This window comes from Hetaerina americana, unplaced genomic scaffold (genome assembly GCF_022747635.1).
Source record: "Hetaerina americana unplaced genomic scaffold, ioHetAmer1.1.p SCAF_27, whole genome shotgun sequence".
Classification (NCBI taxonomy): Eukaryota; Metazoa; Arthropoda; class Insecta; order Odonata; family Calopterygidae; genus Hetaerina; species Hetaerina americana.
The window spans coordinates 5,401,013-5,416,838 of NW_027286841.1; the positions used below are offsets into that span (position 1 = coordinate 5,401,013).

A 15,826-nucleotide genomic window follows, 5' to 3' on the forward strand; every position below is an offset into this window, starting at 1 on the left:
TAATGGTAAATGGAATGTAGGCATTACTCCATTAATCTGAGAAATCAGAATGTCAACTTAATTCTCAGGCAATTATTTTAAAATGGCAGTAGCATTGTCACATTTATCCAACCTATGATCTAGTGCCAGGAAAAAGAGTTAACCTGGACATATGGGGGCAGAGGGGAACATGGATTGAATAGCTTTAAGGTTAGTAATTAGTTGCAGGGGAAATGTCCCCTCTGAACATAGAAAGGGAAATTTGAGAAAAATAAATCCACAGTAAAAACGCCCACACAAATTGTGCCAATTAGCCACAATGGTAGTAAATGAAGCAAAAAATCTGCGTATTTAACCGCCACAGCGCCCTTCGTTCGGATATGCGATAAAATCTATATGAAACACAGATATCACGCAAGACATAAATGAAGTGGGAACTGTTTCATTTCTTATATTTTTCAATATGCACAGGCTGACTTTATTCTTCATAAAGCCAGCCTGTGCATTGCAAGATATTTACATAATTTGAGATACTTACTAGCCATGCTGTTTGCTGCATAAGTATTAACTTCACTCTCATAACAATACTGGGTGATATTCCACGAGTCACATAACTGGGGCCAGCTTCCTTTTCCTTTATAGGGACTGCAACGTACACGACACTCAATCGTATAGTTGCCGGCGTCAGCTATCAGTCGGTCTCTCGCACACCCCAATTCTTCATCACATACCTACATTATTGGGCATTTTTAATAAATCAACCAGTTTTCTGTGACAAGGAGTTACAACTTAATAAAGCAAATAATTAAGAGATAAATGCATTCTTCACTCACCTTAATCTCGGTTTGAGTTCCACAATCCAATGAAACATTAGTCATTGGCGCTTCTGAAGACTCGGGAATAAAACTAGTGGATAAAAATGCTAATGCGGTAAGAGCTATTGCCATTAGAAATAAAATCTTGTGCAAACGTAGCCTGTCTGCTAAAGCTCCACATGCAGGTTTGGCCAAATTTCCTACAATCGTTAGGGCAGTGTAGAGTCCTCCAACTTCACCCGCAGAAAACCCAAGCTGTTTCGCAATAGTAGGTAGGAAGGGAACAACTGGTGCAGTACCTTTTTGCAATAAGATATAGGCAATGTTGACCAAACGAAATATAATACATCATTCATAAGATTGCAAACTAATTCAACTAAGAGAAGGAATCTCTGAAGTATATGATCTAAAAACTTTATTATGACACCATATACTTATTATTATATAATTATTGAAAAATCTTTCACCAATGAGACAAGCATACAATCATGACCTAATCGAAATTTTAAAAAAACATTTCTAATACATATTAACTTTTTAACTTAACAACTGCGGCACGTTGATACTATAGGTCAGTAAAAGCCGACGGCACTGTTCATTCAAGAAAACCAGATTCAAATGTACATTGAAATAGGTTAGCCAAAGCATATCAAACCTGCATTCGTGAAGAAATAATGAGCTTTCACGGGAAGGAGGTTTTTATTTATATTTTCAAAAACCATTTTAATCAGTTTGGTAGTTGACTTCAAATAAAATAATTGAGACAGTAAATGCTACTAAGGAACGAATCAACTTGTAAACGGCACCGTCAAAACAGCAGGGTCATCGTCTAGACTAGTTCTTCATTGCATTATGGCTCAAAGTTCACACGACCAATTACTCATTCAAATACATTGGTCAGAACTAAGTGTTAACATCAAAAAATTCTTTCACAAAAGGGCTTCAGAGCGTCAATTAAGATATATGTTATCATTTAACGGATTGTATATTGCTGAAATTGCTTCTTGTAAAAAATCAGGCTCCCACCGGTAATCAACTTTCGTTCTTCAGTTTTTCGAAAAGAATTCACAGGCTCTCCAACTTGAAGTACTCGATAAACCAATCCCAGCGCATGATACATTAAGTACCCGCGGGCCAATAACAACGGATCTTGGATCTACTTCATTGAATCGCATTGTTGGGAAAGGACGCCCAGTGCATCGTACAAATCTGTCACATTTGTTTAAGGAAGGTTTATAGAAATAATTTTGGGTAATTATTTTATTGCTTGTAACAGTAAGTCAACGTCCATGCTCTGCACATGAAAGTTTTTCGAATTTGTCTGCTATTTGTTTGTACGATCCTTTCATTGTTTAGAAGCCCATGGGCCAATAATTGTCCGAAGTTCTAAATTTTCTCTGAAAGTATCCTCAATTAATTAATTCTGTAGGTTTAATGTGAAAAAAAGTGTTATTACTGACTTTGTATGGGTTAATTGTCGGCGAAAGAGCACTACGTTCTATTTCGTGCACGGGCGCCATTTTGTCAAAGTGTAAACGCCTTGGCACCGCAGCCCCGGCAAATGCATAGGTGTAATTAACACTCTGAATTGTTTAACAGATAAGATGTCTCGTTATCGTGAATGGGATCTAGCCTGTAAAGTTTACGTTGGAAATTTGGGAAGCAGTGCATCGAAACATGAAATTGAATCTGCTTTTGGTAAATACGGTCCATTAAGAAATGTATGGGTCGCGCGTAATCCGCCTGGGTTCGCATTTGTGGAATTTGAAGATCCCAGGGATGCTGAAGATGCCGTTCGAGGACTTGATGGAACGTAAGTTGAGCAACGGATTCATTGAAATATGTGACGTTTTTTGTTTACATATTCCCACTAATTTTGAAATGGAAATATTATTGGGAGACGTTTAGTTTAGTGAGAAAACGGATTAAATATCTTTTAAATCTTGTTAATCTTCTTTCAGACGAATGTGTGGTACTCGAGTAAGAGTAGAAATGTCTACTGGGAGAAGTAGACGTGGCGGAGGTGGCGGTGGAGGAGGAAGAAGGTTAGCAATTACTTTTCTCTTTCCCAAATTAAGTTTGTTTTTTGGATCATATATTGATGTAACGACCTTGATTCCCCAACTAAATCAATCCAATCCAATGTGTAGAGTACAGTGATATAAATTTGAGCCCATTAACATCTCCCTGTAAAAACCCTAGTAGCAGGTGTTCATTGTTACCCGTTAGCCAGTGATCTACAAGCTATGGAAAACGATTGGCATTGGGGAAAGACTACCAGTACCTAATAGTGAGGTCTTTGTCCTGCCAATAAGGTAAATAGGAGGTTGGTGTTGTAAGGAGGTGGTTGTTGATGGTTGGAATCATTTTTGACCTGAAACCATGCTTAATATTTCATTGCGTAGCTAACCTATGATTTAAGCCTTATCCATTGTCAATTTTTTGTTCTTTTCCATTTCATTTTCTTACATTGTAGTAGCCTCAAAGCATTCCGAATTTTTTATTGAATCAAGCTCCTAAAGTTACACTCATGATCTCAGCATTTACATTCTAATTCTGAAGATTTCTTAAGTCCCTTTAAGCTTGTTTTTACTGCCAGAGTGCAGCAGCAATAACCCTGAAAATGTCTGCTGATTGTCACTGTCGGATCACCATGATGCATTTCATTTGCGCTTCAATTCTTTCTGATGTCAGACGTACTCAGTAAAGGAGGAAGTGATAGCTCTAGTGTAGTGGAGTTAATTTCTCAATGCTATGTGACCCACTTGCAGGGTTATCTGGCCTTCCTCCGATGTACTTCTACTACTACTACTTCTACTACTACTTCCACCAAAACCACCACCACCAAAACTACCATCATCACCACCACCTCCACCACCATCACCACAAGTTGTTCCGCATCCGCTGCTCTTCTGCCACACGTTTCCACGTATCGTGCGCCCTGGGCCCGGCAGCAAGGGCAAGCAAGCTCCTCGTCTCGACTCCTCCTCCTCTTGGGCCCCGATGGAGTCTGCGCGCGCATCCACCGACAAAATAGCATCGCCTGCTGGCCTGCAATCACCACCGTCTCAGCCCTCCCACTTCCCACCCTCCACACCACCGCTCAAGTTGTCAAAAAAAGTTTTCAGGAGAGATCACGGCTGGTGGGGCTTGGAAAGGATAACAGTTTGTTTGCTGGGAAGGGGGGGAAGAGGGTGGGCCATAGAAGGATAGCTCAAAGTAGGCTTGCACACGTAACAGTGTTGCTGCCGTGAATGTTAGCCCTGCCTAAGAGAGAAAGTGAGAATAATTCCCTCCGAAATAATGGGGATGATGAGGCCGAAGCAGCCTCCTCTGCCATCGACCAACCAACCAACCCTCCATCCCTCTGCCCTGACCACCCCACAATCGGCCCTCTACCACCCTCGGCGTGCATCCCATGCGACCGCTGGGACGTCAGCAACGCTCAGTCACTCATCCCTGCCAACAATCTCTTCTGCCTTCAAATCACCGGCATGCTGACTCTACAAAAACTACTGCAGAGTCTGGTATTCTACTCTTAGTTTTTACATAGTAATTAGGTAAAGAGCCAGCATATTTTTTGGCTTAAATTAATTGCATAGTAACTTCAGGTGCATTTTTGTACAGGATGCCCTTGCATTTATTAATTAATTTGAAATTAAAATTGTACTTTCGCCATGCCGGCAAGTTCTCTTTAGAACATTGTTTCATCCACAAGATATCTTTTTAAATTTCACTGTACAGGAGAAAAAAGATTATCTTGTCATTTCCCCTCCCTTTTCCTGTTAATTATGCAATTTTTATATGCCTTTTCAATGTAACAGTCACTTGAGTTCTGTAATTATGTGAGATTATTTCAGGCCCATTCAAGATTTCAGGAAGATTGTTTCTGTTGGAGACCAAGATTGCATTTATCTTTATTATTGTAGCATATTTTCTCGTTGCATTATTTTTGAGTGGAAATTGAGCACCCTGTGGTAATTTTTACAGTCTCATTAAGCTTTTATGTTTGGTGTAGGTCAAGATCACCACGCCGTCGATCCCACAGTCGCTCTAGGTCTAGGAGTCGCTCACGGCGATCTCGCTCCGATTCCAGAGACAGGAGATAAAGAGAGGGAGAAACTTTTGCACTTGACAATGAAAATGAAGTCTGTTAAGGTGAGTTGTTTGGCCACGGATTGGAGGTTGTCGTCTTGATTCATTGGCGTTCAATGAAGTATTTGTTTGGCCTTGTTTTTTTGTAATGTATTCCTTTGTGTATTACAGGAAGGCTTTCATATCAGCTGAAGGAGCTTTCCCAAATGAAAGACATTCAAGTTTGCATCTACAGTTCTGTGTAACACTGTCTTTGATGTCCATTTTTATTTTATATAAGACTTCTTTGTGACACTTAACCTTTGTAAGTGTTCCATCTTTCATTTGTGGATTTGAAATCTGCACCATTAAAATTGTGTTTATTTTCTGTGGGTTGTTTGCCCATGCTTGTAGAATTATGACGCAGTTTATGTAAGCTTTGACTACTCAAATAATGTAAAAGTATTGTAATTCATAATTGATTATGAAAGTAAATGTCTCTTTGTGTAACTCACATTACTTTCATAAGACTTTGTATCGGCTTTTTTCATCAGTAATGAGTAAACATAGGCAATTTAGAAATGTGTCTACTTAAGAAACTTTTCTTTCTCAGCCCGTAAATACCCGAGCCTAGTTATTTTAATCTCTGTTGTGTGGTGACTGAAGAAAAGGGATTTTTGTACGATAAGAAATGTTAAGATGTTCCTTGAGATTGAATGTGTTTAAAAACAGAATGATTTTTGAAAATGATCGGCAGAAGCATGAAGTGCGTGTAATAATTTCATATTTAACCACAAGGCATGGTGTGAAATAATTCTTATCAAGGTTTAAAGACCTTGTGCTCGGGATTCTATGATTTTAGTCTTGTTTGCACATGAGGCAACATGACTGAATGGACCAACAAATTTGTGTGAATTTTATCCTTAAACCATTTCGTTGATTAACAAATGAAAGTCTGTGCTTTATTTTGAAATGTTTGTGGTTAGTTAATGGAGAAGAATGCAATGAATGAATTAATTAAGCATTTGGAAAAATCTTTCCGCACAAATCATGGGTAATGAGTCCCCTTCGATTCAAATTGCTGTTTTCCCAGCAACTAATTTATTTCTGCGAGATAATTACCGTAGCCCATGAAAATGTGGTCCTTTTTATCAAAATATTGTGAAAACCACCAGGGGGGGCATACTAATACTCAAAAAGGATAAGCAACAGAAATATTAACACCAGAATAGAGAAGAGCTAATTGTCATGCTGTCACTTGACTTCAATATTTAGAGGTGATGCCTTGGCACACATAATAATAACTTATTCACTTAGTGAAACTTAAGCCATAATATGCACGACGTGAATGATTTTCTTGGTTTGAATTAAGCCGGCAACATCTTCATTAGGTGTGGTATCGTTAATGTGTTAGTGGTTGAACTTCTTATGCATTGGGCAATTCTTATTAATGTCACGATAATAGTTCGTGCAGGTTTCTCCCATACATCAGATGTTATGTATTTTTTATCTTTTTTAAAGTTCTAAGATTTTTAATAATGTTAGTGTGTTTCCCCTAAAGAGGTTCATTTGGTATTTATTGTTTTCGATTTTTTAAATGCAATTACGAACTAATTTGGTATTCATAAAATAATGTAGTATGGTAAATAATTAGTATTTCCATACTGGTGCATACAAAGTGATTAAGGAAGTCGATGCATCCTAATTTCCTAATTAGGCTTTAATTTAAATAGAGTCGTTTTAATTTTGTGAATGTTGTACTCTGAAGGACATTGAAATTATTCAAAGAGTGCACGCTTTTTCTAACTGGCAACCTTCGGTTTATATTCAAATTTAAGTTAATTGTGAAGTTCAGTTTTCCCAAAAACTGAGACTAATTGGTTGGACAAACATTCAGGAATGTAAGTGATAAGGTCCCTCTAATGTCACAAACGTTTCGAGATCAGTTGTTTCAAGAGAAATTACTTAGGATTGATTGCTGAAGTCATAGTGGTTTTGATTACGAGTTGCCTCCAAGGCATCTTGACGATCTCTTTAGATTCTTCGTCACAGTGTGTGGGAATCTGGCCAATATTTATTTGCTAAAGGAAAACTCACATTTCCATTCATTCGAGAGAAAGCAGACCAGTAAAATTCACAGCATCCTTCTGTTGAATATTTAAACTATGGCAAGTGCTTTTTTTTCCTAATTACATTCAATTTGAAGGCAAATTACCATTACAGAGGCCAGATAGGCCTTCATTGTGAAAATAACTATTAGGTACTATCTGCAGCAAAAAGTTGTTTTGGGAACACTGTATTAATTTTGCCTTTTCATATTTTATACAACTAATTATTTTGTTGCCATTAAATCATCTGGGGTTTGATTTGTTTGCCCATGTGCGTCTATCCACAGTAATAAACCTGAATGTCAGTGTTGAGGTTAAAAGTTACCCTGAGCATTACTTTCAGCAGTTGACGTTCAGCATGGGGAGCCTGTTTTTTCTCCTTCTGCCAATTTGTTCCCCATTAAGTTCCAGTAATTTGTAAATAACAACACTTGGATATTTGGATGAGAGTCTTGAATGCTATCGCTCTGTGGTGAGTAGCCAAACATAGCGATAAATCGTACAGCAATGCTAATTATGACAGGGTGGCATGGTGACATGAGCAAGATCATTCTTGCCATGTGTAATGGTTGGGATCTTTTGGGGAGAGGGGGCTGGTACGAGTGAAGGCTGCCATGAGATCCATCCTGTTGTCCCAGCTGATGGAGTGCTACGCCTGCCAACCTCAAAGGGAGATTGAATATCACTTGTACCATGGTTTCAACTTTGGGATTGGAAGCCATCACTCGGGTCTTACACATACCGCACGCCTCTTATTCTTTGTAACGTGCCTAATTTATGTTAGGTTAAAGTAGCACAAGTAGGCCTTGTATGTTTAAATGTATGAACAGGCCATAAGTTTAATGACCCTGCAAATGTGACATGTAGAGTTGCTAATTAGAAAATGGTATCGTCATCCATGGAAGTCCAGTGGTTTGAATTGTATGTATGAATCAAAGAAATTGAAGTTAGGAAACGCAGAACAAAGAAGGCTTTCAAATGGAGTTTGACAATACTGAGAAGGCCATATGGAGCACGTAATATGCAACACCCGTCGGGTTGAAAAAAAGATGATTTGCAGGGAACAAATACAAAAAAATTGTGGTGTTGGATAGGTTAGAACAGGCTAAAGGTCTGTTTAGATTGAATGATGATGTTTTCAAATGCAGACTTAGGTAACTCACTCATTATGCAATTGTCTTAGTTACTCAACTATCCAAGTCAAAGAAATATCTTGGTAGCAGACAAACATTCAATGAACATGGCTGTAAATCCCTCAAGTAAATTAAATGACACACAACTTTATTTGGCAAGGGATTAAGAGCCATGTCACAGTTTTCTAGGGGGAGGGAAAGTGTTGGGATGTCACAAAAAGTGATGCCGAATGCCTCACACTCAATGAGGAGAGAAACTTAGATTACAGAAGTGATGAAACCGGGGAATACAGTAGAGAGAATAGCAAAGGCTAAAAAGACTGACACGGAAGACTCAATGTGATGAAGAGTTGACTGAGTACAGGCGAGGTTGATACACATCAGACGCAAGAAACAGGAAATGAAAAGTTGATACACAATGGGGGAATCATTAATCACCTGAGAAAAGATTCGGGAGTTATGGTAAGTAAACAAAAAGGATGATTGTGGTAGAAATAAAGTCAGGTAAGACCTGGAAAGCAAAGATACCTTGGGTGTAGGCTAATTTGCTTGAAGGATGAAAAAGGAATTCAGGAAATTGAAATCATAAAAGGCCGTGGGGCCAGAACTATTTCAGTCAAGATTTACAAAAAGGTGTTGGGAAGAGATTTTAAGGGCTAATTCATAGCAATTGAAGAGGGAAGGACTTCACAGGAAGACAAATGGGTTGGTTCCCATCCCAAAATAGGGAAAGGCAACTACACGGGTATTTGAAGGGTCAGAAAAGTAAGATAGATTCCACACGCTGCAGGAGCGACTCTTGGGATCATCGACAAAGAGGGAAAATGATGACTCGGGGGTGATCAGTTGGGGCACAGGAAGGGGAGAAACAGGCATGTTGCAATTGCAGTGACAAGTTCACTAATATGTTGTGTAATTATTCTTTATGCACTATGAGGTTTTTGAGAAAGAAAAAAGCCAAGTTAAAACGGGCAGAAGAGTTTACTTACGTGGGTCCTGTGATAATTTCTTAAAAATCAAAGAGATGGCACTCATAAGTAGTATAAGAATAGGTTTGCTTAAAGTAAGCCACATCTCTCACTACACTGCTGTTTAAGTTTAAGCTAAAATTTTCACCATTGATAGAATCCACAATTTTGTTTATAGACAAAAATAGAAAAAATTAGTCATTAGCCATACCTTCCATTGAAGGGACTTAACTTAGTAAGTGATCAGGGCCAAGTTGGATGAAGTTCATGATACATCTGCTTCTGTGACTTGACAATCGGGTCAATGAGTTCAAACATGGTCATCCATCCACCAAAGATGGACATGTCCATAGGCACCAAGGCTATGAGTCTGGTGGAACGCTCCGTCAGTTGCCCAACAGTCCATCCACAAGGAGATCACAATGAAATGCCAGCAGGTCAGTGCACTTTGGAAATCTTTATGCACAGGATTATATTATTGAGGCTCTATGAAAAAAATAAAACAAATTTGCACTTTCCCTGTTAATTGATACGTTACCAATGAACCTGTGGAAAAGTGCCTTCTTGTTTTTTTCTCATAATGAGCAACTTCCACTACATCTCCCTGAATCTGTGGAATGTATTAAGGCTCCATGATTGGTTATGATTCTCCAAATCCTATCTCCCAGGAGACAGGGTTTCTGAGATAGTACGTGGGCCCATCGTCAGTTTTCCTTTAATATTCTCATCTGAAATTGCCATCTCAAAATTCACTAAACTGGCAAAAAATAACTGCAGGCTGATTAATAACAACAGTAGGATATAGCGACAAACGGGAAGTTATTTTACAAAGGTGAGAGTAAACAGAAAAAATTACCCGACATTTCTACAACACCTTGCTGGTACTCTTATTAATGAAGTTCCAAATCCTGACAAACTTTATAATTTGCTTCACAATTACATAATTCAGCCAAGTTTTATTTATTTTTTTATTTAAAGCCAAAGGGCAATTAATAAAAGATTCAATTATCACAGTGTTGTTTCTTGGATGCCATCCCACTCCATTCAGGCAAGTTAAAACAGTATAATTACAGCAATGTATTTCTACAATGATTAAATAAGCTTTAAGAAAACCCAGCCACGAAACATTAAAATTTATGAACCCAATTTCCTAGGTCCAATGAAATTAAGCAATATATTATTTACAGTATTTACAATGCATAGCTTTTACCACTTGCAAAATGAATTTTATTTAATTGCCACTTCCAATATTATTTTTGAAACATAATGTGCATCAACAAAACTGCCAAGGAACAAGCCCTCCTTCCACTCAAGAATCATTCAGTAAGATTGAGATCAACAAGGACACATTTTTACTGTATTCCACACTGAAGTTCTTTTGGTGAGGTATCTGAAAAAGAAGAATTGTTCCTTTTTTTACATGAACACAGTTAAAATGTTTAAATTTTCAGCACTTGATGCAAGCAATTATTAATGCCATTTACTTATAATTAAACAATTATACACACCATCAAGGATACAAGAGCCAACTTAAATTTCTCAAAAGCATCATCGATTACGAAAGGGACCATTCATTGTTAACGTACGGGTGTGTTATTTTAACAATTGCCTGGATATGTCTGAAGTCTTTCTACAGTAAATCACTCAATATAGGCTGAAAAAATATACACAGAAAATCTTAACTCAATGGCTAATTGAAAAGCATTGCAACATCAAAGGCAATCCAATGGAAAATTTGAAAGAGAATCTGAAAGCACTTTTGGCCATACATCAAAGAGGTGCAGGGAAACAAGTCAACAGTTAATTCACTCAAAACAATAAAGGCGAAACAGAAACCAGTAGTTTGGAAAAGTCTTAACTTATTAAATTCCTTCTTTCAAAGAGTCTTCTCCGATGTCTTGACGAATATCTTTGATAGCTAGCTTACCAAATTGGGCAGGCCAAACGATTCCCAAAATTGGAATCTCATATTTTGGAATAGAACGTTTTCTGAAAAATATTAAGCCTAATAAATCCATCGGGGCTGATGAAATACCCACTGGTATATTTAAGGATCTAGCTTCGGAAATTGTGCCATATCTAGAAATAGATAGCATAAATAAAATATCCTGGGTTGGATTAAAGACTTTTTGACTGGTCGGGTTCAAAGAGAAGTGATAGTTGAAGTTACTGCAAATGCAGTTACTTCAGGTATTCCCCTGGAAAGTGTCACCAGACCTCTTTTCTTCCTACTTTACGTGAATGACATTTTCTCCATTGTCACCGTAAGGTACATTTAATTACTGATGATGCAGTTTTACAGAGACAGTCTTTTCAGTTCATTGTAGGTTTTTAATCTCATAGTACTTTCTGTATCGCCTCTAAATTTCTTCCTTGGCCTTCCTCTCCCTTTTTCCTATTATTTTGTCCTTCATAATATTTTCCAGGAACTTGTTTTGTCTCACAACATGCCCAACACATTTATTTTCCTTTTCTCTATCTCTTTCATTAAATTCCTTCCCTCATTAATTTCTCTCAATACTTCTCTGTTGCTTTTCTCGTTCATCCATCCATTCTTAAATTTACCACACAATATTTACATGCAAATTATATTCCATAAAAAATCTAATGGACTAATTATGTCTCCTATTATACACTGACTCCTTGTTAGATTTTTCAAGTTGGTGATGACCAATGACAAACATTCATGCCAAATTCTAGTTAAAGAGTAAATAAATACATTTACCTCAAAATAAATACAGAAAATAAAATTAAATAATTCAATTCTTAGGCTCCTCACCTGATACACTTTGAATTCTTGTGAAGGTGGTTTCATGTCTTGAAGCAAGTTTCCCAGGTGAGCTAATTTCAAAAACGTAATATTAGGATCCAATGCCCATGCCAGCTTGTAAACGTTGATGCAAGCATCCTGAAATTAAAAACAAAGTAAATGGCCATGGGAAAATATTTTGGGAATACAGTAATTATAATTAAATAGAATGAAGGACCTAATTATGGTATCATTTTTCAAACCAAACATATTTTTTTAACATTATACCTGGACAATATCAACTTACAAATAGGAAGAAATCAAAGGTACATTATAATTGAGGTGGTTTCCCGTTGCCTTCCTCAATAGTGTTTTTGACGTGACACCATCACTCAATGGCGGCCTCACTGGGGTCAGATGCCCCACTGAAGAAGAGACGCAGAGTGGACTACCTTTCGTCTGCCTCCTACCCTTCGACCTATCTGGCATGGGTGACCCTACCCGGAGCAATTATCATTACTCCCACGTCAGTATAGCTCTAGGGGCCATCGGAATGCACAAGCCCTCCCACCAGGCCAATGTTGTCGTACATAGAGAGGGGATTTGATTGAAGCAAATCAAATTTTTATCTGGATATATAAATACATCGGGTTACAAAAATGCAAACAAAAAATGGAAGAGAAATACAAGCCAAAATAAACAAAGGAGTAAGACAATGATGCAACCTCTCGCCAGCAATATTCAACGTAAACGTGGAAGAGGTAATAAAAGAAACACAAGAATTGGGAATTAAAGGAGTCGAGGTAAATGGAAAAGAAATCAACATGCTCCGATTTGAAGATGACATCGCAGCAGTGGCGGACACGAAAGAGGACCTGCAAGCAACTCTTGAGTGCTATGGATCAAGTACCAAGGGAGTATAATACGAGCATCAACAAGAAGAAAACTAAAATCCTTGTGCGTGGAAGAGAGAAGCCGAATGCAGATATCACAATTGGAGGGGTGAAACTAGAGAAGTGGAATCCTTCATCTCCCTGGGCAACAGCAGCATAACATGGGATGGAAGAAGCTCGACCGCCATCAAGCGAAGAATAGCCCAAGCTGAGAACGCATTCACGAAGGAGAGGCAATTGCCATGTTAAAAAGACCCAAGGCTGGAAACAACGAAGCGATTCGTCAAGACTTACGTGTGGAGCATGGCGCTCTATGGTTCCGAGACTTGGAGCATTGGAAATGTGGACCAGCGAAGAATAGAGTCTTTGAAACATGGTGCTGGAAGAAAATGCTGAATATTGAATGGACAGACAAAGTAAGGAACGATGAAGTAAACATAGAAGAACAGAAGAGGATGGGACCACATGGAGAACTCTAAGGCAAAGAAGAAATACCATGGATTGGGCACACATTGAGGCACAATGAGTTGATTAGGAATATAATAGAAAGGAATATTCTACGAGGAAGACCAAGAGAAACGTACATACGACAAATTAACAAGGACATAAAACAGAAAGGTATCAGGGATTGAGGGCATTGACATAAAATAGAGTAGAGTGGAGGGCTGCAGTAAAACAATCCAAGGATTGAAATACTGATGATGATATGAATATAAATGAAAATTGATTAGCAACCCTTTCCGAAATTGGGTAATCAGGAATCAATGGAAATATAACTACAAATATGACATATAATATAATAAAGTTAGTAATTTTAACAAAAACTTTACATTCGCCTATTTATCTTAATCAGGTACTTCCACTTTTTGCCAGAAATTGTTTCATAATCATTTCTCCCTTTTCTATGCACTGAGCCCAAACTTAAATCCACAATCAGTCAAAAAACACTCTTCATACCCTGATGCTATATATGTACAAAAAAATCATACATTTTTCCCAAGATTCAATAAAAAATGCTCTTCTCATATTTAAAACTAATCTCTAGGTTTGATGGTTTCTTTTTTGCATTCAGGCATTCTAAAATTGCCTCTATATTATATGAATAAATATGTCCGAATGATTTAAGTAACTACAGGCCACCTGATAATGATAATATGCATTGAAACCCATATCTTAAGATTAAAGCATCAAGAGGAATTAAATAAGCTGCAATTTCTTCTTTCCATAATGGATAATTTCCAAAAAGTCAAGCCTGCAATTAATAATTTTAACTACAGGCCAATTGTCATAAAAATATTTCAGTAAAAGTTTTGGAAAATGTTTTTCTAGGCAAATAATTTCATTTTTTGGAGGTATGCATTTTGTTGCTTTCCAGTCAGTAGAGTTATCATAATGGTCATTCAACCTCACAAGCTTAGTTCTAAGCTCTTGATTTTGTACCACTTGTAACCTTAGCTCGAGTTAAGAAGTTGCTCATGGAGAAGAGGCAACTACTATGTTCAAAGTGCCAGAGGTGGCAACCAAGGAAGCAGTTGTTCAAGACTTTATTACGGCACATGCCACTCACGGTATGGACCAGAGGAGAGTGAACCAGCGTGAAGAATATGAAGGAGCCTATGGACCGTGGTACTGGAGGTTATAAATGGACAGACAAAGTGAGGAATGAGGACACAGTGCATGGAAGAGCGGAGCAGAGGAGGAAAGGACGAAATGGAAAGCACTCCACAGCATAGAAGAAATAAATAGACTGGACATCATTCATCAAAATAAAATTAGAGAAATATACAACAGAACTAGCAGACCCAAGGATTCCTTCCCATGGACAACACGGGATAATAACTGTAGGGCTATAGATAGCAAAAATCCCACTATGCTTCAGTTATCTCATGAGTTTTATAGTCAAATCCCTTTCTGCATGACTGCATGGGATTCTCATGTCATGAATGCAGTGTCTGTTAAAATATTCTCAACTCTTTTTTGTTGTTTTCAAGCTCCCCTTCCATTCCTTGTCTCTCTCCACGAAGGGGACACCTCAGGCCATCCGCTGCCAACAGTGGGGCATCACATTCTCTACCTGTGACTTTAGGGGCGGGGACCATAAGTTTCATGGCCATGAATTAATTGAACTTTCCCCCTAGCTACTTTCCAGCCCTGCAGAACCGGTCTTGGTACGGTGGAGGTCTGCCGTATAAATGGTTGTGGTTAATTTTTATTCCCCGTTTTTTGAATACCCAAGAACTTTTACAAAGAGTGAATTTAACTCTTGTTTGGAACTACATTTTCTACCAGCATGTATTTGTATACTTCTTCTTCAGGTTTTTCAAATAATTTTTTTCCATTTTTCTAAACATTTATACACCCTTTCTCTCCCTTACCCGTTACCCATCACACCTGGTGCTTGCACCCCCTGCCACGCACCTGTTTGGTGGATTGCTAGGCATTTATGTAGATGTAGACACACCTTGAGGCACAGTGGTTTAGTTACAGCAATAAAAAAAGGAAAAATGGAAGGGCGGATCCAACAAGGAATACAAGAGACAAGTACATCAGACAAAATAAGAAGTGCATATAAAGCTATCAAGACGTGGGTGAATTGACACTATGGGATGGGATGAATGGAGGGCTGTAGCAAACCAATCTTTGGACGGGAATATTGATGACGACTACATGCCACTCAAGTCTATCTACTTTCAAATACATGCCATTAGGTTCACAGCTAGAATATCATATTTTGCCCTTTCCAACCCCATATCCAAGCATGTAAATCCTCTTTCCCAGCAATCTGAGCGTTTATCTATTTATTTTTATTTATTTATTTATTTGGAAATAGAACCACATACAGCAGTAACTCGCCAAATTAAAGTGGAGCATGTTACCACATTTAATTTAACAACGTTTAATTTCCATCTTATGGTTTTTAAAGAAAATATCAATATATTCTCTGCAAATTTGGATGACCATTGTCTCAATAAAAGAGATATGAATAGCCTTCATCATAATTTGGTTATTTACACTAGATGAATCACAATGGGACCAAGAAATAAATGGGCATCAGAATGCATACGTAATGAATTCAATGAACTGTGGCATATTCCATGATTATTGAT

The 15,826-nt window shown here is 37.9% G+C and overlaps 3 protein-coding genes across 6 annotated transcripts in view; 1 reads left to right on the forward strand and 2 right to left on the reverse strand.

Moving 5' to 3' along the window:
• Sugb (Sugar baby) overlaps window positions 1–1,808 on the reverse strand; it is a 32,888-nt gene extending 31,080 nt beyond the window's left edge. For all 3 annotated transcript variants that reach the window (XR_011701348.1, XM_071586876.1, XM_071586877.1), the window contains exons 1-3: window positions 1,450–1,808; window positions 813–1,093; window positions 518–710 (exon numbers count right to left, since the gene is read on the reverse strand). Coding sequence is in view for 2 of the 3 variants with exons in the window: in XM_071586876.1 (XP_071442977.1) it covers window positions 518–710; window positions 813–1,093; window positions 1,450–1,516 (541 nt within the window). In the remaining variant the exon portion in view is untranslated. The remainder of the gene's footprint in view (window positions 1–517; window positions 711–812; window positions 1,094–1,449) is intronic.
• Window positions 1,809–1,945: 137 nt separating this feature from the next.
• Window positions 1,946–5,467, forward strand: Rbp1 (RNA-binding protein 1). 2 transcript variants are annotated; one of them, XR_011701349.1, is made up of 5 exons: window positions 1,946–2,045; window positions 2,394–2,607; window positions 2,756–2,839; window positions 3,566–4,321; window positions 4,813–4,923. XR_011701349.1 is itself a non-coding variant. In XM_071586894.1 (5 exons), exons 2-4 carry the CDS (start codon window positions 2,399–2,401, stop codon window positions 4,901–4,903), a joined length of 384 nt encoding a protein of 127 aa, XP_071442995.1. In that variant the 5' UTR covers window positions 1,946–2,045; window positions 2,394–2,398; the 3' UTR covers window positions 4,904–4,952; window positions 5,061–5,467. The 2 variants fall into 2 exon arrangements, 1 of the variants encoding a protein (XP_071442995.1); XM_071586894.1 differs by lacking the exon at window positions 3,566–4,321 and adding an exon at window positions 5,061–5,467 and having other exon boundaries at window positions 4,813–4,952.
• A 4,556-nt stretch (window positions 5,468–10,023) lies between these two features.
• The window catches only part of Tti1 (Telo2 interacting protein 1), a 47,584-nt gene continuing 41,781 nt past the window's right edge, over window positions 10,024–15,826 (reverse strand). The window contains exons 15-16 of the mRNA XM_071586875.1: window positions 11,857–11,985; window positions 10,024–10,467 (exon numbers count right to left, since the gene is read on the reverse strand). Coding sequence (XP_071442976.1) covers window positions 10,387–10,467; window positions 11,857–11,985 — 210 coding nt within the window. The 3' untranslated portion in view covers window positions 10,024–10,386. The remainder of the gene's footprint in view (window positions 10,468–11,856; window positions 11,986–15,826) is intronic.

What these genes read in the sequence shown, in the direction of transcription:
- Rbp1 (XM_071586894.1), top strand. Translation starts at nt 2,399, where the DNA reads ATGTCTCGTTATCGTGAATGGGATCTAGCCTGTAAAGTTTACGTTGGA. An exon ending in GTTCGAGGACTTGATGGAAC is followed by an intron (nt 2,608 to 2,755) that starts GTAAGTTGAGCA and finishes ATCTTCTTTCAG; the next exon opens with ACGAATGTGTGGTACTCGAG. An exon ending in GGCGGTGGAGGAGGAAGAAG is followed by an intron (nt 2,840 to 4,812) that starts GTTAGCAATTAC and finishes TGTTTGGTGTAG; the next exon opens with GTCAAGATCACCACGCCGTC.